This window comes from Aphidius gifuensis, linkage group LG1 (genome assembly GCF_014905175.1).
Source record: "Aphidius gifuensis isolate YNYX2018 linkage group LG1, ASM1490517v1, whole genome shotgun sequence".
Classification (NCBI taxonomy): domain Eukaryota; kingdom Metazoa; phylum Arthropoda; class Insecta; order Hymenoptera; family Braconidae; genus Aphidius; species Aphidius gifuensis.
In genome coordinates, this window is record NC_057788.1 from 5,297,027 (window position 1) to 5,318,221 (window position 21,195).

A 21,195-nucleotide genomic window follows, 5' to 3' on the forward strand; every position below is an offset into this window, starting at 1 on the left:
TTTTAAATTCAATCAATCAAATTATACATAGTATTGTTAATTTGTTTGGAGCTTTACTTATACGCATATATTGAATAAATGCTACATGAAAACGCAAACGCTTAGTAACGCAAAACTAAAATAGATGTATTTTTTTGTGGGAGGTTGTGCGTAAAGTTGAGTGAACTGTCCACGCAGATAAATTTCATTTCCAGTGAAAATATCTTATAAAAGTTCTTCCTGCTTCACCTATTTTGTTGAGCGACTATTTTATTTATTTTATTTTTTTTCAAAGAAAAAACATTGGTAAAATTAAAATGTAACATGAAAAAAAACGCTATTTACAAAAATTGATATTGTAATAATAGTTTTCTCGAGAGGAAATTTATATCGAAAATCGGGGCCGAGGTTTTTATATCAAATTGAGCATAAATTTTAATCTTACTGTTTTATTACAATTCATCTGTCATATGGGCAAGGTTCCAAGACGATAATGAATGAATTCTGAATTTGAAAAGTCTTAAAGATATCAAAAGTTATACTGTATAAACGAACACACGTTTGCCTCCAATGATGTGTCATTGTACCTAAAAAAAAAAAAAAATTATTCATATCCTTAGTGTTTTATTGAAATAAAAATAACTGAACGTGATCTCAACGCGATCAACTATAGTGATGATAAATTTATAATTTTCGAAGAAAAAATTTTTTTTGCTCTTTTATTTTGTCAAGGACAGTTGACAAAAGAACAAGTATCTTTGACTCAAAGTGATCATCGAAAATACCGAAAATTTGTAGATTGTTGCCAAAAGCTTATGATAAAACAAAAAAAAAAAATATTCGGCAGACAGGAGATGACGAGTTTTTACAGAAGAATTTATATGCATAGAAGTGGATTTCAAAAACCAATTATCAAAGTGCTACGAAAATTCTAAAAATTATTTATATTAAATTTTTTTATCTTTTGAATATTATTATTAACGTAACCAACAGTCTGACACTTCTGTGATACATGTTGATTAAGTTTGAGACAAGTGCAATCATTCGATACTAATTAAAACAAGTGATGTCGTTTTGTAGAATTACGGGGAGAAGCCGAGGCCTCCCCAAACCAAATTATTTTCCACTTTTGCCACCCATAAGTCCTGCCGATGCAAAAAGATTTTGTCGTATAACTGGAAAATCTTATGGTCTTCCGACGCATCACTACATTCCCGTACTTCTTGGTGTGCACAGACATGACAATAAAAAGTGTCATATTACCAGTAATTCTTCTGGTCAAGGCCCTCATCATTATACTGCTGGTCTAATTTTAGGAGAAAAAAGAAAACACGTTGTTGTAAAAGACTACCGGTATGTGTTCCCTGTGCTTGAAGGTGAAAATGAACAACAAAGAGCACTTAAAGAGCTTCTAGAATCGAAGGAACCATTAGAAGAAGAAGAGAATTTAAAATTTGTTTACACGGTTCAGGAAAGACGATGTAGTTTAGTTTTTCCAGCACGTCTTGAAGCTGCTGTAAGAGATGGAGACGTTAGAGACGTCATGTTATCGAGAGACTGCGATACAGTTTTACTAAGATTAAAACAAGGAAAAAATGTTTCAGTAGATTTTAAAAATTTAGATAACTTTGACGATCTTTATGATGGTCTTGGACCTCGAGAAGACGTTTTAAAAGAGAGGGAACAACAAGAATCTGAAGCTAAAAAACGCAAGAAAAAACGTACTGCAGGCTTGAATTATGCTAAAAAAATATTTGAAGAAAAAGAAAAAGCTGCGGAAGAAGAAGAACATGAAAAAGCAAAAAAACTCAAGCTACGTAGTATTAAAGAAGAGTTGAAAGAAGAAAAAAGGCTTAATTGGAAATACATTGATTTAAATCAAGCGAGATCTGGAGGGAGTCAGTTGGCTGCAATTTCTGAAAATTGGGAGGCAATGATGCAGCCTCTTACAACAGTCTGTAATTGGGACGACTTTGATAGTGAAGCTAAAAATATGACTGGATTTCCAGTTGCTGATTGCTTGCCAAAGCCAATTCAAACAGAGCCAGAAACAATTGATCTGGAAGCAACTGAAATTGGTGTTGTTACTTCTCCAATTTCTGAAGAAACTGGTGGATTCGAAGCAATATCTATAATTGAACCTTTGGTGCCATTAAATATTGAGCCAGATCCATTAATTCAAGATTTATTATCAAATTTAACACAAGCAGAACTTGATGATACTGCAGGTGTGAAAGAAAAATTTTCGGCTGCTGGAAAACAAGCTGTAAATACACTACCAAGAGTAGAAGAAATTTCCAATATTGTTAATAACATTAACAGTGGAGAAAAACATGAAATCCATAAAGTTAAAGGTTTAAAAATTGATATTCAGTCCGCCCAACGATTTGTTACTGGAAGAACAGTCGAGACACCAACTGGACCGGTATTTGTACCGGGACAAACTTTACAAACTTCTCAGGGTACAACTTTTGTTCCTGGTTTTACTGTTTGCACACCAGATGGTCCACTTTTAATACCCGGACAAATAGTCAATATTTCCGATGAAGGAAAACAAACTCCAGTCTTTATAGCTGGACAAACTTTAGATACCAAGAATGGATCTAAATTTGTACAAGGTCAGACTATTCACACACGTGATGGTGCAAAATTTGTTGCTGGACAAACAGTGGTCACCGATGAAGGACCTAAATTTGTTGCTGGACAAACTGTTACACCAAATAATTTTGTTCCCGGACAAACAATTTTAACTGAATCCGGGGCAAGATTTATGCCTGGTCAAACAATAACAGATCAAAATGGTGAACATATTTTTGTACCTGGACAAAGTGTAAAAATAGATGATGTATGGGAATTCGTTCCTGGACAATGTCTTACATCGTCTATTGGAGAGTCAATGTTTGTGCCTGGTAAAACAATGCAAACATCTGAAGGAATGCGATTTGTTGCGGGTCAAAATTTAACAAACAAAGCAGGTGAAACTCAATTTGTTCCTGGAGTGACAGTTGAAACTGAAGAAGGTAATAAATTCGTGCCGGGAACAACTCTTGAGACTCCAAATGGACCAAAATTTGTTGAGGGAATGATAATAAAAACTCCGGACGGCGAAAAATTCATGCCTGGAAAATCAATTTTGACTGGAAACGGATTCGAGTTTGCAGCAGCAAAAAGTGTTAAAGATATAACTTTTATGGAAGCAGGACCTATTGGAATTCCTGTAGATTCAAAGACTGCAAGTGCTATGTCACTTTTGCAACAGCAAGAGCTTTTCGGACATATGGTCCAAACAGATGATGGCGTTGAATTTATTCCGGAAAAAATTAATAAATTTCCAAAAGGAAAAAGAATTGTGCCTGGTCAATTAGTCCGTGGTGGTAAAGATGGACCAAGATTTGTGCCTGGACTTATGACTGATGATGGATTTTTACCTGGGCAATTAGTGATGACAGAAAAAGGTGAACATTTCGTACCTGGACAAGTTGTAGAAACTAATACTGGGCCTAAATTTGTACCAGGAAGAATGGTTGATACGCGCAGTGGTCCAAAATTTGTACCTGGACAAACAGTAGAAACTCCTGAAGGTTCAAGGTTTGTTCCTGGTCAAATTGTTCAAACAAAAGTCGGTCCAACATTTATTCCCGGACAGGTAATATCAACAGAAGACGAGGGATCAAGATTTGTACCTGGACAAGTTGTAGACACACCCGATGGTCCGAGATTTGTACCAGGTCGTGTTGTAGAATCTGGTGAACAAGGAGTAACATTTGTTCCTGGACAAATTGTTCAAACAGAAGAAGGACCAAGATTCGTAGCCCCTGATTTGACAGATACTCCAGAAGGAGAAATGGAATTTTCTGTTCAAGGTTTCGAGGTGACACCTGAGGAACTTGGTCTACTTAGACCATCACATCTTCATTACAATGCTACATCTCAACACCAAGGTGAAACAAGCATTGATGCAAGAATGTTGAGACAACTTTCAGAAGCTGGCATGTCAATTGGAAGAAAAGTGTCAGCTAACGTGCCAAATGTTGATGTTGATGTGGATCCAACAGCTGTTGCACTAGAGCATGCTCTTGTTATTGCAGAAAAGCTTGGTCTTCATGGAGATACTGCAGTGAAAATGGCACAAATTGTATCAACTGTATCTCAACTAGCACACAACATTGTAAAACAACATCAGCACGACGAAAATATAAATTTAGAAATAACTCAAAACGGACATCAAACAGCTGTTTTAACGAATGGATATCACAGTGAACATGACGATGAAAATATTGATTTATTACAAGACGCTGTAAAAGCAGCTATAGCTGCTGCATTACTTATTATAGATGAAAAAAAACCACTAAATGGAGATAATAATCAAGGAGTTATTTTGTCTTCAATCAGTGAAGCTTTAACTGTTGTTCTTCGTCAAGGCTTTAACTCAATTGAACAGCCAATTGATGAGATTTTAAAAATTTTATTAATTCCGCAAAATCGAAAGGCTCTTTGTCGTAAAGCAATCCTTGATATTTTGGAATCAAGTAATAATAAAATTGATATTTTAAAATCAACAATAGTCAGTCACTCTTTAAAAGATGATGTTGTGTTGGAAAGATTATCGGCAGTGTTAGAGGAAGAGCATGGCTGTGATCTTGTAGGATCAGCTTTTCGTACTGTATCTAAAGATGACCCAAAATTAATATCAAAAGTTTTGGAATGGGTTTCTCAAGAAGTTGCTTGTGTTGCAACAGAAAAAGAAGCTGCTGATACTGTACACAAAGCAATTGTACATGCTATTAGAGAATCCAGTGAGTTGCATGTTAAAGAGCTATTAATTAGTGATGGAAATCATTTGCGAGAACTTATGCTACAAGCGGTAGGATTAGCAAGAGCATTAGGTATGTCAACGACTGCTAGTAATCTTCTTGCAGTTATTAATGATGAAAAGTCAACTCGTGCTATTGCTGGTGATAAAATGACCTTGGATATTCTCAAACGATTAACTGTGATGAGAAAATTAGCAGAAGCCAGACCACAATATGCATTAGCTTTAAAAAGTCTATGCAGTGACCCTGAATTAGCAAGAACTGATCCTCACTTGAGAACTTTAGTTCGTGAAAGTGCAGCACTAATGATTGTTCCTGAAAATGCACCATTACAATCTTCAGCTGATGTACCAACTGCTTTACTTTGTACTGAAAACAGTCTTGCAATTGAAGAATTTCTTATGAAAAGAAATCACAAACCTTCATCAATATTTATGATTTTAAAACAGGGCATGCAAGCTGTTGTACCAAGAGAAGCATCACGTTCTGTATTAACTGGTCAAGTGGCTTACACTGTTTTGGATGAAGATGGAATATCACACTTTGAACCACTTCATGTATTTTCAGCATTAAAATTAAATAATCCTACAGCACGTCGTTTTTCAATGTATGCATGTCATGTGGCTGGAGAAGATGAATATGAAGCTGATACAACATTATCAAGATATGAATCTGTATCATCAATAAATACCAACAATGGACTGACAAATGGCAGATATTATTCTTCTCGAGAACAGAGTGTTGGTGTCAGTCTCTCAAAGTCAAGCAAAACTCTTGAGAATTCTCAAAGTAGAGAAAATACACCATCTTTTCGAAGACTTAGCAATCTGCAATTTGATGAAATTGATAATGGGGTAAATAATGTTTTTTTTTTTTGTGTCATAAAAAATTATAAACTACGAATAAAAGTTTGCTAATAAAAAAATTTACTCGTCACTTGATAGTAGGAAGTGCAAAACCACTTGTTGTGACTTATTTAAAAATAGATACATTGAAATAGATCACCGGAGCCACGTTTGGAAATGTCTCATAGCAGTGTGTTACGTGACCAATTGTCACGCCATTATAAAAGCCTTTCTCAGAATCCTAAACAATCAAGTTTTTTTTTTTATCTGTGTACTTTATTTAGTTATTTGTTTTCGTAAAAAAAAAATTAATTCATTTTATTTTTCTATTTCTAGAGACCACTTGAAAACTTTATCGTCGTTAGAGATTACGTATCTGAGGAGGACAATGAATTTTCTGTAAATGTTGGTGATATTGTTGAAGCTGTAGAAATTCAAGAGGATTTGGCAAAGTAAGAAAAAAAATAAATAAATAAAATAAGTTAATTTTTTATAGCTTGTCTAACTTTTGGATGGTCTCGTCACTCTTATATCTTTCAGATATCACTGACTCGTTTATTTTTCAATTTTTAAATGTTAAAATGTCTATATTTTCATTGGCTTTAGTTCAAAAGTTTCTAAGTATATTTAACTATAATTTAATGCAATATCATTTCGATAATCGATGACAATATCTGGTATTTCTTTTTATAAAAAATAAAGCCCTCAAAGTAAATATAATTGAGCATAATACGAAAAAAAAAAAAAAAGTACATATGATTATTTTTACAAGCTCAAGAATCCAAAATGTTGTTGAAAAGTTATTTTAGCTCATGACTGACGATTACTGAGGCACTAAAACTCTAAAAATTGCGTAAACCCAGCACCACTGACGGTTTATAAACAAATATTAGGTACCCTTTCCAGTTGGTATATCGTTTTTTTTATGACAAGACATGCTGCTCCAGTCTCAAAAGACTTGAAAAAAAAATAAATAATTATAATGACAGAAATTGTATATAGACTTCTATCTTGAAGTTACTTGAGTTATTTTTGGAATATATATGTTGACAAGAGAGAGGTATGACTTTGCGTTAATCGAGTTGCTTGAACTAACAAAAAAATTTAAAAATAAAATAAGTACAAATATAATTAGAACAGGTGCTTAACCGTGTGATGATACATCATCCAACATATGCATTCAAATAATCGCGACAAGCTGTTGAAAGATGTTGTCGACGAAAGTTATGATAAAAAAAAAAATATAATAAGGGCAAGACAAAATTCCGAGATCATTGGCCCCGTATTATATATGCTTGGTTTATTTATACTGACATATTTTTATGCTCTTTATTTGTAATACTGTCAAACCTGCAGACATCCAATGTCAAAAGTCATAAACTAGATTATTTTATTTTTTTTTTATATAATTTAATTGAAACACAATTTTTTATTTTTTTGTTTTACATGCGACTAATGTATTGCTTATGATGCTTCCTAATATTATTCTATTTAATCAACTATATTGAAAATAATTAAATATTATTAACAAAAAAATCAACAAAAAAAATGGGCTTATTAATCAACTTTACAAGGAATAAAAAATTGAGCATGCAAATAGTAAAGAAATAAATAAAAAAGAAACAAAAAAAAAATGGTGGAATATTTTAGGAAAGCAAAAATGGATCCAGATCTAGAAGTTGGTGAAGTTTGTGCACGTTTGGATAATTCAGCAGCAAGACACAAATTATCAATACGTCCACGAAGAAAACATACTGATCCACGATCAAGATCGTTGATAACAAGATCCAACTCAGATTCAAATTTACAAAAGTAAGTTACGATATAATCAATCAACAGAATCAAAGAAAATTCAAAGTATACTAAAATAGTTGGATAAAAAATATATACGGGGAAAATTATTTTACTTGGAGTTCAGTGACCTTTTACATATTTAAATTTACTTCTAGACTACGTGGAACAACATTTGTCAGTCACAATGTCTGAGAATATATACGATAAATTCAGTTTATGCAAATGCGGAAGCATTGTAAATATTTTTATTATTTTTATTATGACTTGTCTATCAAGTATTTAGCAGTAATCTTGATTATATTTTGTTAGATGAATTTTAAATCAAATTTAAACGAACAATGAATATATTTATTGGCGTGTAATCTAATTTATTTGCCAACCTATTACTTGCTCGTTGAGTAATATTTAAATACTTAAAATAAAAAAAACCAATTGACATAAAATTATAAAATATTTTTCGGTGAGTTAACATTTAAATTAACGATATGAATAAATCATGAGGGTAATAATGTGTCTATTCGTTCAAATGCCATGTGAATAGATGAAGTATTTTAAAATAAAATTTTTTACTTCTTTTATGACGACTATATTTTTTTTTAAAACTTATAGCTGATATTAAATACCGATTATCAAAATAAAGTTTAAAAATAAAAATAATAAAAAATGTTGAGACAACCTCGATGATGTCAGCTTTTTTACATCGACATTTCAATATCAGAGGCTTTGGCTCGAAATAAATTTGAGTCGAAGGTGAGGTTCAAGCTCACACTATTTGTATAGAATTCAGAAATAGTGAAGAGCGACACGCCTGTAGCCAAATGATACCGGCGCTTTTCATTCTGGCAGTGACAATGGCCATATAAAATAAATCACCAATTATTTAACAGAAATGTCAAACAATAAAATAAAAATTTCTCATATATTTTATTAAATATTAAATTTAATTAAATAAATATTTGCAAAATTTTAAATTTATTTAAATGCAATATTTTTTGTGACATAAATATAAAACAACTTACTTTATTTTTTATTTAAAAAAATATTAAGAATTTAGCATCTTAAACTAATTTATTTTGTCATTAGAGCACTGGTTAAAAAAGTTGATGGAAAGGAAGGATGGCTGCCCATGTCAATACTCATGCAAACTGCTCTCAGCGAAGACAGTTCAACTTTGACAAGTCAACACCGCCCAGAAGATTCACAGTACCGTCGAGAGTGAGTTCTAAAATTATTTTATTTCTCACGGTTTTTTTTTGTTTTTTTTAATTTAGTTTAGGTGACGACACTAGTTTACAGATCACTTTACAATTTTACAAGTGATCCAAAAGATAATAGCTTTACGTAAAAAAAAATGTTACTTGTTTAATTTAATTCAAACAAAAATGAAAATCATTTTATTGTGAAAAAAAAAATGTAATGTCTTTGACATTGTTACCTTATTGTTGTTTAATTTTTCTTTTTATTTTTTACCATTATGTGTTTACTAATAAAAAATTATTTTACAGAGCCGTTGTCAAGGAATTGGTTGAGACAGAAGAAGAATTTGGAAGAGATCTTCAACAAGTAGTTGAACGATACCTCAAACCACTAGATAATCCTGGAGTACCACGAGCAGTTCGAGACAATAAGGAAATAATATTTACCAATCTCAAACAAATTGCTGACTTTCACAACACGTAGGTATAATTTACACAATTGCCCAGTAAGATTCTAAAACAATTCAACATTATAAAAACAAAAGAAAAAAACCAAAAACACGTAAATTCAAATCAAATTTAAATGACATTGATCATGTTGTATAACATAGAAAAAAAAAAACACTTTAAACGAAATTCGAGACATACACGATACAACAAATTCACATAATTTTTTTCTTAGCTGTCTGATTCCAAATCGCGTAAGTCAAGTTTTACGTGTGTATTCGTTTTTTTCAGTAATTAATTATTCTCATACCTCGTTAAATTATTTGTTCATATTTCATTTTTGTTTTTTAAAAAAATTCTCATAAATTTAATTTTCATTCAAAGTGGGTCATGCGACACCCTCAATTTAAAAAGACAAAAAAAAAAAAAAAAAAGTTCAAATGTAACCCAGTTGTCTCGCCAAAATAATTTTCACCTTTCATGTGTTAAATGACTTTTTCTACGGTCTGTTTGACGATTTGTTTGATGACCTAAATACCAAAATTCCTTAATTAAAAAATTAATAAAAATAAAATTTAATACTGTAAGAGACTGAGTTCTTATCGATGCAAGCCAGACATTGATGAGAATAATAAAAATAATAAATGTAAAGTCCAAATTCCTAGGCATGTTGTGAGTTTCGCATGATATTAATTCCGGCCTTACTTAGATCGTTTGGCAGGGTTTTAATCGAGGGTGTCAAGTACTATGCAGATCAACCAAGGATGCTAGGCAAAACATTTTTAAGATTAGTAAGTCAATTGTCTATTTATTTGCTAATTTTTTTAACTGAACAATTAATACTTTGTTAATTTTTTTTCTTTCATCAAAGGAAAGGGATTTCGATAAACATGTGGCCTACTGTCGAGATGAACCTGCTGCACAAGAATTTCTACAATCGAACGATGAAGTTCGAGAATATTTTATGGTAAGAATATTGTCATGATAAATTGCTCAATTTTAAAACAAAGCTCATTGTTATTTTTCATTTTTTTTTATTTAAAAAAAATACGTGCAATTTGTCAAATTATTTAGAATCGGTAAAGTTAAATTCTACGTTTTAAACTGGCTTATTTTTTGTCTAAGAATATAAACAATCTTAATTCTCGACGAGCTTTTAAACTACGGAGCTTTTCAGTGTAAGCTGTGCTTGATAAAATAGACCCCTTTGATCAACTCTGATGATAACTTGGAAATAAATATACAAAATTAAAATTCATTTCATCAGCTTTTCTCTTTAGATACCTTTAATAATATACAATACTATTGCAAATTCATAAATTTATTTTTCATAATTAAAAATTAAATTCTATGAATAATTTAATTTTATTTATATATAATTTAATGCATTTTATTTAAAATTAATTTTATCAAATACTTTTTCATTTGAATAAATAGAAAAATAAAATAATTTAAATTACTAAAATTTAAAAATTATTTAAATTAAAATCGTCAATAATTTAAATAAAAATGATTGATTATATTCGATAATATAATAAGTAGTATACATTACTGAAAATCCTACAATTGCATAACGGTGGAAGTGAAACGGGCGTGAATCCAGAACCGAAAATAACAGATTTTATTTTTAACCAACGTATACTGTTCATCTATCCTTCTTGCACTCGCAATGTGTCCCCGGCATTTTGTGCGTTCAACTAACAAAAAAAAATAAATAAATAATAAAAAAAAGCAAAAAAAAAAATCTTTATCAATCAACAATCTATCCAGGTTCAAATCTAAATTTGGTATTTATAAAAAAAAAAACAAAACTCATCCATCAAAACAATCTTATCTTTTATTTTTAAATCATTTATAATTTAAAAAATAAATAAACCATATTACAAAAGCTCACAGACATTTCAATCAAAAAGTTTTTTAATTCTAATGTCATTACTTTATTGGCGTCATTGAACTTTTTGAATATATTTTGAGCCAAATGATTTCAAGTAATTCATGACAACTGTCTAAAAATGCCTACCTGTTGTAATCATTAATTAAATTATGTTTTAATGTAAACTGTATAAATATATTTGAAATATTTAAATAGAAACTTGTTTTATTTGAAATGTCTAGTTGATACTTTTGATGACAAATGATAAATAAAACATCAAAATGTTAATTGTAAAAATAATAGCTATAATTATTAATTTTCAATTTTCAATTTGTCTTTTTGTTTGTTTATTATTTGTCTATTTATTTATTTTTTTTTGTTATAAATCTGGATCACTGGAGCACCAGCCAATAATATTTGTCTGTATAAACGTCAGCTTGTAATGACAGTGTATGTGTACATATGTATATTAACATTTTGTGCGTTTATACGTGGTCAGTCTCTGGCGTCTTCATCTAAGTATAGCTAACGAGGGGGGTAACCGTATTGGTCTCTTCACCGTTGAATCTTCTGTGCAACTCTGGGTCGCGGCTCACTCAACGATTTTTTGGTAACTGTTGAGTTCTAGTAGTGTAACATCTAACTGATCCAGTTTTAAGCCAACAATAAATAATTATTAAAAAATTAAATATTTAGATAACTATTTATTTCGTTAGAAGTTTTATTATATTAATAATTGGATATCAATGTATAAAAGGTGCGTTTAAAGTGGTCAATGTGTACACGTGATAAGGGTGATATTGTGAGCAATTAAAAAAACATGTGTTGTTTTTATTAATTCATGACGACGACACTTCTGTGTCAACTGGTCATTCAAATGCGCCAAAAATAATGCCTGTGATTTCGCCAACCTATCGGATTACAGTGATTTTATTTTATAAAAAAAAAAAATTAATTAATTAATTATAAATATTACAGATTTTTTTATTTTTTTTTTTTTTTGGCTTGTTAATTATTTGTTTTTTCTTAGATGTATTTAATTTTTTTTTATATTTTTTTTTGTCAGTATTTTTGTAGTGTGTAATTAAGTCAGGAATGAGGAGTAGCAAAAGATTAAATTCAAAATAATTTCAAGTATGTGACCACGGGTGAAATACTGAATTAAGAAAGTAAAAAAAAAAAAATATTCTAAGCTCACAATATTCATCGCTAGTATTGTTAAAAATATAATTTTTAAAAAATTGAAAAACAGATTTGAATTTGTTCAATTTTAGACAGATAATTGACAAGTATTTATGTTTGTTTAGGAGCTGAGCCAGACTCTCGGAGACGATAAAAGCGTGTCGGAACATTTAAAACTTCCGATACAACGTATTAACGACTACCAGCTCCTACTTAAGGTAATATTTGAATTTTAATTTGATATAAATTATAAGTAATTTGTTTTACATGATTAAATATATTTAATAAATTAATATAAATTATATTTCCGGTAAGTAAATTAGTTTGGCGAATTGCCGGGTATAAAGCTTTCATTACGTTGATGAATCACTGATATGTGTGTTGTTCAATTAGGTGATGAAATATATTTTTTATTTATTAATATTTCAAAATATATATATGATGAATTTGAGTGGCCTTTAAGTCATCACTGTTTTATCAGGGTCGAAATTTTAAAAATAATAAAAGTGTTTATTGAAAGAAAAACATTATTCAAATTAAAAAAGACATACGAATAAATATTTGTAAAATTAATTTTCTTTTAAAATTATTTAATAAATTTTTTTTTCTTTAGTAATATTTGAGAATTTCAAATTATAATTTAGTCTAGTTGTCGAAAGTAAAATAAATTTTATAAAGGCTGATTGATACGAAGAAAATAATCGTAAAATAATTTTATATTTATGTAAAATTTTAGTTTTCTTTTTTTAAATTCAATTACACTTGAGATCCACTTAAAAATTTTATTAAATTCCAAGTTTTAAATTATTACGAAGCAACTGTCTTTCTTGACAAGCTTCCAGAAGGTCCACACTCGTCTTTTAGTTGGTCAACAAATTTTTTATTTTAACATCGACGAATTTATTGGTATAAAAAAAAAAAAATGCCACATTAAAAAAAAAAAAAGCAAGCAGCTTGACTCTGACCTATATTTACCTCGATTTATCATTTGAAAGTTACTCATGATAAAAATAACATGCCCTTGGTTTAATTTTTTTTTTTTTTTTGTGATTCTATAACATCATTTCGAAAATTCGTGTGCATTAAAATTTTCAATTTTATGCGTTTTCATAATATTTTATTTTTATTATAAAAAAATTCTTTACCTGAGTGTAAAAATTGATTTTACAAATCAACAAATCAACAACATAATAAACTGTAGGCGTAAGCAAAAATAAATTTAAAAAAAAAATTTAGTTATTTTAGTTTTTTAAATATCAAATGATTATTTTTAAAAAATGTTTATAAATTCTGTATTTCTGTTGTTATTTTTTAATTTATCACTTGGCACAAAAAAATTCTTTTAAAAAATTTCGTAAATAAAAAATATATGTATGTAAATACTATTTAAATTTTTAATCATGATTGAAGGTCATTAATTAATAATATACATGATTATTTGATGAGACAACATTCAATTATTTTCAAACAAAACTGTTGTCAATTTTCAATTTATAAGTGTGTAAAGTTTTTTTATTTTTTGTATGTATGCAAATAAGTGTGGGTGCTAGACAGATTTAGAAAACTAAAAACAGGTCACTCAGTGGTATGCTGTTCTATTTAGTATCACTTGTGTTTCGTTAAAAAATAAATAAATAATAAATTAATATTTATGAAGAATTAATAATTTATTTTTATTGATTAAAAACAATTTTATTTAACAGGAGCTGGTTAAGTATTCGACTCGGCTTGGTGAGAATTGTGACGACCTCCAGAAAGCTTTGGAGTTGATGCTTGGAATTCCTCACAGAGCAACCGATAATAAATTTATTAGTAATATTGAAGGATACAAGGGTAATATTCACAAACTTGGAAGATTATTAACTCATGTAAGTTGAAAAAAAATAAATAAATAAAACAAATATTTTATATTTTTTTTAATTAATATTTTATTATAGGAATGGTTTACTGTTACTGACAAAGACGGTAGAAGCAAGGAACGTTATTTGTTTCTATTTAAAGCGCGAATTCTTGTTTGCAAAGTTCGAAGAATATCTGAAGATCGATCAGTATTTGTTTTAAAAGACATTATACGATTGCCAGACGTTGAAGTTAAAGATTATCCAGAAGATCAGAGGAATTTTGAGCTTCATAATCCAGGTGGAACAGGATATCCAATAACACTATTAGCCCACAAAGATCTTGTCAAGGCATATTGGCTAAAAGAAATTCGACAATACGCCAGTGACTTGGTTGCACTTGCTGAACACGCAGCTGATGATTTACAATTAAGTGAAGATAAAGATAACATTCAAAAAGCTGAAGGTACGAAAATTGAACCTTCCAAGCCACAACAAGTCTCAATAAATCAACAATCAAAAGAAGAATCACAAAAATTAACGGAAAAAGTTGAGGCTCCAAAAGAAGAACCTCCAAAGCCAATTACCAAAGTTGAATCACCAAAACAAGAACCTCCAAAGCCAATTGTCAAAGTTGAAACATCAAAAGAAGAAGTACCAAAACCAATTGTAAAAGTTGAGCCTCCAAAATTAGATAAAACAGAAAATAAAAAAACTCCTGAAACTCCCAAAGTTGAGGAAGTTAAAACTGCAGAAAAAAGAAAAGAAAGTCTAACAAAATTAGAAGAATTAGAAGTAAAAAAAATAAAAGCTACTGAAGAAAGTCAAACCATGTCTGGTAGATATTCATCAAGTAGCTTCAGTGCTTCTTCAAAAGTCGTTGAAGGTAAGTTTGTTATTTTATTTTTTTCCCATTTAAAATCATCACGAAAATTTTTTATTCATTTGTCATTTGCTATTGATGTACTTGTCGTAAAGTAGAATTATACTAGCTATATTGTACAAAGCTACGTCGTTGTTTTGATTGCTTTTATTTTTACTAACGCTTGTAGAGTACTCATCGATATCAAGCAGTCGCAATGGAGCTGTGGAAACTTCATCATCTGCAACTGCCCGAGCTGAGACAAAATCATCATCAATTATTGGCACCGAAAAAAAAATTACTGAATCATCAAGTAGTCATCAAACTGCTATCAGTGGATCAAGTACATCAACAGAGGCAAAAGTTTCTAAATTAGCAATGACTGCAACAGAAACTGGAAAACCGAAATTTGTCAAAACCATCGAGGGTATCAATGCTGAACGTAAGAATTTTTTTTCTTCTTTTTAAATGTCTTTGATCAATATCAATATTAAATTGTCATATTGTCTATTTAGTCCGTCTTATTTAGTTATATTTTTTCTTATCAAAAATTGAGTGTAAATGTTAATTAATTAGGTGCATAAAATACTCGATTCAGTAAATAAAAAAATGTGCAACAGTAGCACTCTACGCAATAAATTTTATACTGTTCTAGCAATCCGAGCAAAACAGGCTATCATTCATGTCATAGGTAATGTGGTGGATGCTGTGATCTATCAAAATTTCTGCGTTTCTTCTGTTTGATTAATGTTGTATTTTTTAAAAATCTTTCTTTTATTTTTTTTTTTAAATAATTTTTCTTTTTCTGATCTACACAGAGATTTGTTTTGCGTTTCATCAACAGCTTGTTTTTTATCACTGTAATTTTTATCATCGCTTATTTTCAACATTTATTCATGAATTTATTTTTATTATTATTTTACTCTACAGATATACTTGTTAATTTTAAAAAATCATCATTGTCACCGTTCAATTTATACTTATCAAGATGATACAAATTTAATTTCATAATAATTATACAATTTCATTTTCATACAGCCTGTAATATCATCATGAAGTGCAGCTTTGATTTCATCAAAATATAATTTGACATAATTTAATATTAATAAAAATTTATTATTTGTTTATTGTTATTAAAATAATCATATATAAATTTTTTTTTTTCTTACTCTTGTACAGCTGGAGAAAGTGCCTCATTTGAATGTACTTTAGAATCAACTACATCATCTCGTATGCATTGGTTAAAAGACAACAAACCACTAGAAGACAAGCTAGCTGATCGAATTAAAATTACATCAACTGAAAATACTTTTAAATTGCAAATTTTAAATGTACTTGAAAGTGATAGTGGTATTTATACTGCTCGAGCAGCAAATGGTGATGGTAAAGCAACATGTACAGCTCAACTTATTGTTGAAAAATTAACTGCTGAAGAACGTAAAGCTAAAGCAGAAGCAAAAGCACCAGTATTTCTTGTAAGACTTAAAGATACTGAGCTACTAGAAAATACATATCTTCGTTTTATGATTAAAGTCAAGGGTGATCCAAATCCTGATTTAAAATTGTAAATATTATTTGTATTTTTTAAAAAACTTGATTATTTATTTATCATTTAAAATAATTAATAAAAATTTATATTATTTACAGCTTCAAGGATGGTGTATTGATTGATTCAAAACATGAACGTATAAAAATAATAACTGAAAAATCAGACAAAGGATTTTATGAGTTGGTTATTCCTGATGTACACAAACGTGATGCTGGTAAATATTCATGTACAGCAACAAATCAATTTGGTGAAGCATCATGTGAAGCAGTGATGACAGTAACAGATGAAAAAACATTATTTGCTGGTTTACCAGATGGAATATTTGAACCTGGCACAGAGCCATCATTTAAATGGCTACGTGATGGTAAACCATTTGATCCAGAAGAAAGATTTAAAGTACTTTTTGAAGATAAAGAAGATACATTGGCACTTGTATTTCAACATGTTAAACCAGAAGATGCTGGTTTATATACTTGTGTTGCTCAAACAAGTACTGGAAATATAAGTTGTAGTGCTGAATTAACTGTACAAGGTAATGTTAATCAATTAATGAAAGAACCATCAAAACCAATACTTGGTAGTGAATCAAAACAATCTGAAGTTAATGCTGGTGGTTCAGCAATGTTAGATTTTCAAGTTAAAGGTTTTCCAAAACCTGATATTCATTGGAGCAAAGATGGCAAAGAAATTCTTGCTGGTGGAAGAATTAAATATCTTTGGGAAGATGAAGAATCATTATCACTTGTTATTAAAAATGTTACTGTTCAAGATGCTGGTACTTATGTTATAACAGCTAAAAATAATCTTGGTGAAGATACAACTCATATTGAACTTATTGTTAAATCAGCACCAAAAATAACTAAAAAAATGACTGATACATTTTCATATATTGGTACTGATGCAAAAATGACTGTACAAATACAAGCATCACCAGCTCCTGATGTAAAATGGTACAAAGATGGTAATCTTATTCAAGAATCAGATAGAATTACTATTAAAAAAGAGAGTGATGATAATTACAGTTTAATTATAAAAGAATGTAATTTACAAGATATTGGATCTTATTCAATTATTGCAAAAAATGAAATTAATCAAACTTCAGAAATGTGGAGTTTTGATGTTAAATGTCCACCGGTTATTAAAAAAAAATTAGGTGAATCAAAAATTATAAGTGAGGGTGATACTCTTAATCTTCAAATTGAAGTTGAAAGTGCAACTCCACCAAGTGTTATATGGATGAAAGATGAAAAAATTATTAAAGAAGATAGTAGAACTACTATTATTGATAATGGTCCTATTAAAATTCTTAAAATAACAGAAACTATTGGTACAGATGCTGCTGTTTATAAAGCTGAAGTATCAAATAAAGATGGAAAAACTGTTGATGAAGTTGGAATTGAAATTAAATGTGCACCAAGATTTAAAAAAGGCATGAGTGAATTGATTGCAAAAACTGGTGATACAAATGTTGAATTTGTTATTGAAGCTGCTGGCTATCCTCGACCAACAGTCAAATGGTATATCAATGACATTGAAATAACTGAAGAAAAAACAGAATATGAAACAGCAAATGACGGTGATATTCATAAGCTTATTATTAAAGAAGCTAAGACCGAATTTTCTGGCAATTATACTTGTAAATTAACAAATTTCTTTGGATCAAATTCAAGTAGTGCAAATTTAATTGTATACTGTAAACCAAAGATTGTAAAAAAACTATCAGATCAAAAACTCACGGAGGGTGAGACGTTAAAATTAAAAGTACAAATAACTGGTACACCTGATCCAGAAATTAAATGGTTTAAAGATGGACAAGAAGTTGATGTAACAACTGATGCAAGAGTTAAAATTACCAGAGACTCACAACGTCAAGAAAGTTATGATTTAACATTGAATCTATTGAAGGGTGCTGATGGTGGTATTTATGAAGTACAAGCTGAAAACGAGATGGGACTCGTTAGTTGCAAGAGCAAAGTCATCGTTTTGAGTAAGATAATATAATAAATTTATTGAAATAAAATTATCAATCATCCAAACAATATATGTTTTGAAAAAAATATAGATTGGATTATTGATAAATTTAATAATATTAATAAGGCTTCAACAATCTCCAGCATTAACACAATTTTCAATGCTTTTGCTTCTGTCCAGTGAGTATAAACACCCTGAATATGTTCATCCTTTTAACTAACATCTACCAGCAACGATCCAATAACCAATATGTGGCTAAACTATTTGTTCAAATGGAATTTTAAAAAATATATATGTAAACCAATAAATTAAATAGCAAAAACCGAGGGAACCATTGAGAAGAATGAAGATGTTGCAGATAAAGTGGAAGAAGAAAATATTTCAAAAGAAATTCAACAAGCTGAGGAAGGACCGGAAGGTAAAAACATTATTGTGTTGGATAAATTAAAAATTGCTTTTTTCATCAGTATACTTGATAAAATATATAACTTAGAAAATCATTATTATGTCCAATTAAATACTTGAGACAAAAGTTTTTATTTATATATTTCATTTTATTTTTTGTTGATAGAACTTTTCATAATTAAAAAATAAATAAATAAAATTCATTAGAAATAATGAGCTTGATTTAGGTGTTATATTGTAGTTGCTATAATCAATAGTAAATTTAGGTCTCGTTAAATCGGAAAAAAGAAGTATTGAAGTTGTCAAAGGAAAAGATGGTGAAAAAATAACAGTCTCTGTGGCATCAACAATTGAACATGAGGCTACAATGTCAGGTAAAATACTCATCATAAAAACATTCAATCATAAAAACAAATATACTATATAACAATTTACTTACCTCTTTTTTTTTAAATAATAATAATTATTATTTTAACAAATAACACAAAAGAAAAAAAAAAAACAAAACATTTACATTACTTACACAAAATTGCTGCAAGCATTAAATGGACTGATTGTAACATTTTTTTAAATTAAAAAAAATTTATAAATTTATAAAAACAATTAAATTTGTTAGATTAAAAAAAAAAAAAAATGTTTCAATCATTCCTAGCACCGCTGACTAATATTTCTGTCATCTATGACTTGCCTCAAATTCATATTTTAACAAAAACAGCAAGTAACAAAAATTAAATATAAAAAAAACGCTGATATTTTCTACAACTGCTGATCAATGATTGCTTCATGAGGAGTGTGCCTGTTACTACGTAAATGAATTTTTCTTTGGAAGAGAATTCGAGTTAAATTGTGATACAGACAGATACTTCACAGGTCCTGATGAACGTCACGAGATTCACAAAATGAAATCGACAAAAGTCGAGTGCCAGGAGATTCATTCAAATGGACCACAATTTGAAGAAATTGCATCTTACAGTTATACAGTTGTAGAAGACGAAAATAATATAAAGCCAGTCAATGGTATGTTAATTGAAGAATTTTCCGAGACAGATGACAACAAAGCTAAGCTATCAGTAAACAGAGGTATATCAATTATTTCTGTCTCTGATGATGAATCAACAATGAAAGCTTTATCAAGAGATGTTAGTACTGATGATATTTTAACTGCTGATCTTAATGATTCACCACTAAAATGCAATGGAATTATTGAAGAAATTATTAACGAAAATGGACGAACAATTCAGAAGAAAGTTATTGAAGATATTGGACCTTATCATGCGATGAGATATTCAGAAACTATTATGGAAGAGTGCACAATAAAAGAACAATTTCCTGAAGAAAAATATTTAAATAATTCAAAGCCACAAACTCCAGTTATTGAAAAAAGTAAATTTATCAATGAAGATATTAAATTCTGTAAAAGTGAATCAATAGATAAACAAGAAATCAAAGTAAATGGCAATGATGATGATGATAATTATATTATTAAAAATGCAAAAAAAGAAGAAAGTAAATTAACTCGACAATCTTCAAAGCTCAGTAAAGCAGAATCAATTGAAGAGCATAAATCCAAAATAATTGATATTGATGAAGCTGTGTCTCATACTCCAATACTTGATCAAAGTAAATTATCACGTCAGTCATCACAAGTTGGCAGTGTTGAATCAACACAAACAAAAAAAACAGAAATAATTGAATTAAATGGTGTACAAAATACAAAAGAAAAAGAATTATCAAGACAAAATTCAAGGGTAAGTCGTGTTGACTCAGTGGAGTCTAGAAAATCGTCTATCCATGAAATATCAAGGGCAAATTCTCAGCAAGATATGCCAAATGGTGATGATGAAGATATTGATGAAAAAACTAAATCACTTTTTGAACGTATCAAAACACAGCGTAGTGTACTTGAAGAAATTCTCGATAAAGAAGCAGACAAAGCTGATAATGGTGAAATTGGAGGTAAGATCGAAACATCCATTGGCTTTGATTCATTGATTCATTCAATTTTTATTATTGCATTGATATTTAAAAATTTATATAATTTTCAAAGAGAAATAATTCATTAAAATAATAAAATAAATTTATATGTAAATTTTTAAATATCATGTACAAAAAATAATTAAACAAAACAAACTATTCAACGTTTCAACTTGCCCAAATATTATAAATTTATATTGCTATTATCATCATGATAATTATATATTTTTATTTATTATTATTTATTAATGATAATTTATCTCCCCGATAGTTTTTATCCTTCGTTATTTAACATTCGTAATTATCAAAAAAATATAAAATTCATGTTCTTACCTATTCATTGTGTTCCTCCTCCGTGCTTTGTATCAAATTGCTTGATGTTCATTCAGCACAATATCTGTGAAACTCTTTGGAGATCTTCTGGTTCAGGTAAAATTTAAAAATGATGAATTAGCCCTTTAAAAAT

The 21,195-nt window shown here is 29.3% G+C and overlaps 1 protein-coding gene across 10 annotated transcripts in view; it reads left to right on the forward strand.

The window, feature by feature from the left end:
* LOC122861150 (obscurin) overlaps window positions 1–21,195 on the forward strand; it is a 33,953-nt gene that overhangs the window by 4,607 nt on the left and 8,151 nt on the right. For 2 of the 10 annotated variants that reach the window (XM_044165354.1, XM_044165355.1), the window contains exons 4-19: window positions 5,975–6,090; window positions 7,289–7,450; window positions 8,516–8,647; window positions 8,938–9,108; window positions 9,797–9,866; window positions 9,947–10,042; window positions 12,256–12,348; window positions 13,834–13,998; window positions 14,068–14,854; window positions 15,021–15,272; window positions 15,486–15,521; window positions 16,010–16,394; window positions 16,478–18,366; window positions 18,667–18,768; window positions 19,013–19,129; window positions 19,626–20,711. In XM_044165354.1, coding sequence (XP_044021289.1) covers window positions 5,975–6,090; window positions 7,289–7,450; window positions 8,516–8,647; window positions 8,938–9,108; window positions 9,797–9,866; window positions 9,947–10,042; window positions 12,256–12,348; window positions 13,834–13,998; window positions 14,068–14,854; window positions 15,021–15,272; window positions 15,486–15,521; window positions 16,010–16,394; window positions 16,478–18,366; window positions 18,667–18,768; window positions 19,013–19,129; window positions 19,626–20,711 — 5,659 coding nt within the window. Of the gene's footprint in view, window positions 1–1,045; window positions 5,648–5,974; window positions 6,091–7,288; window positions 7,451–8,515; window positions 8,648–8,937; window positions 9,109–9,784; window positions 9,867–9,946; window positions 10,043–12,255; window positions 12,349–13,833; window positions 13,999–14,067; window positions 14,855–15,020; window positions 15,273–15,485; window positions 15,522–16,009; window positions 16,395–16,477; window positions 18,367–18,666; window positions 18,769–19,012; window positions 19,130–19,625; window positions 20,712–21,195 lie in introns of those variants that run through there. The other 8 variants (XM_044165346.1, XM_044165347.1, XM_044165348.1 and 5 more) reach the window with 8 other exon arrangements.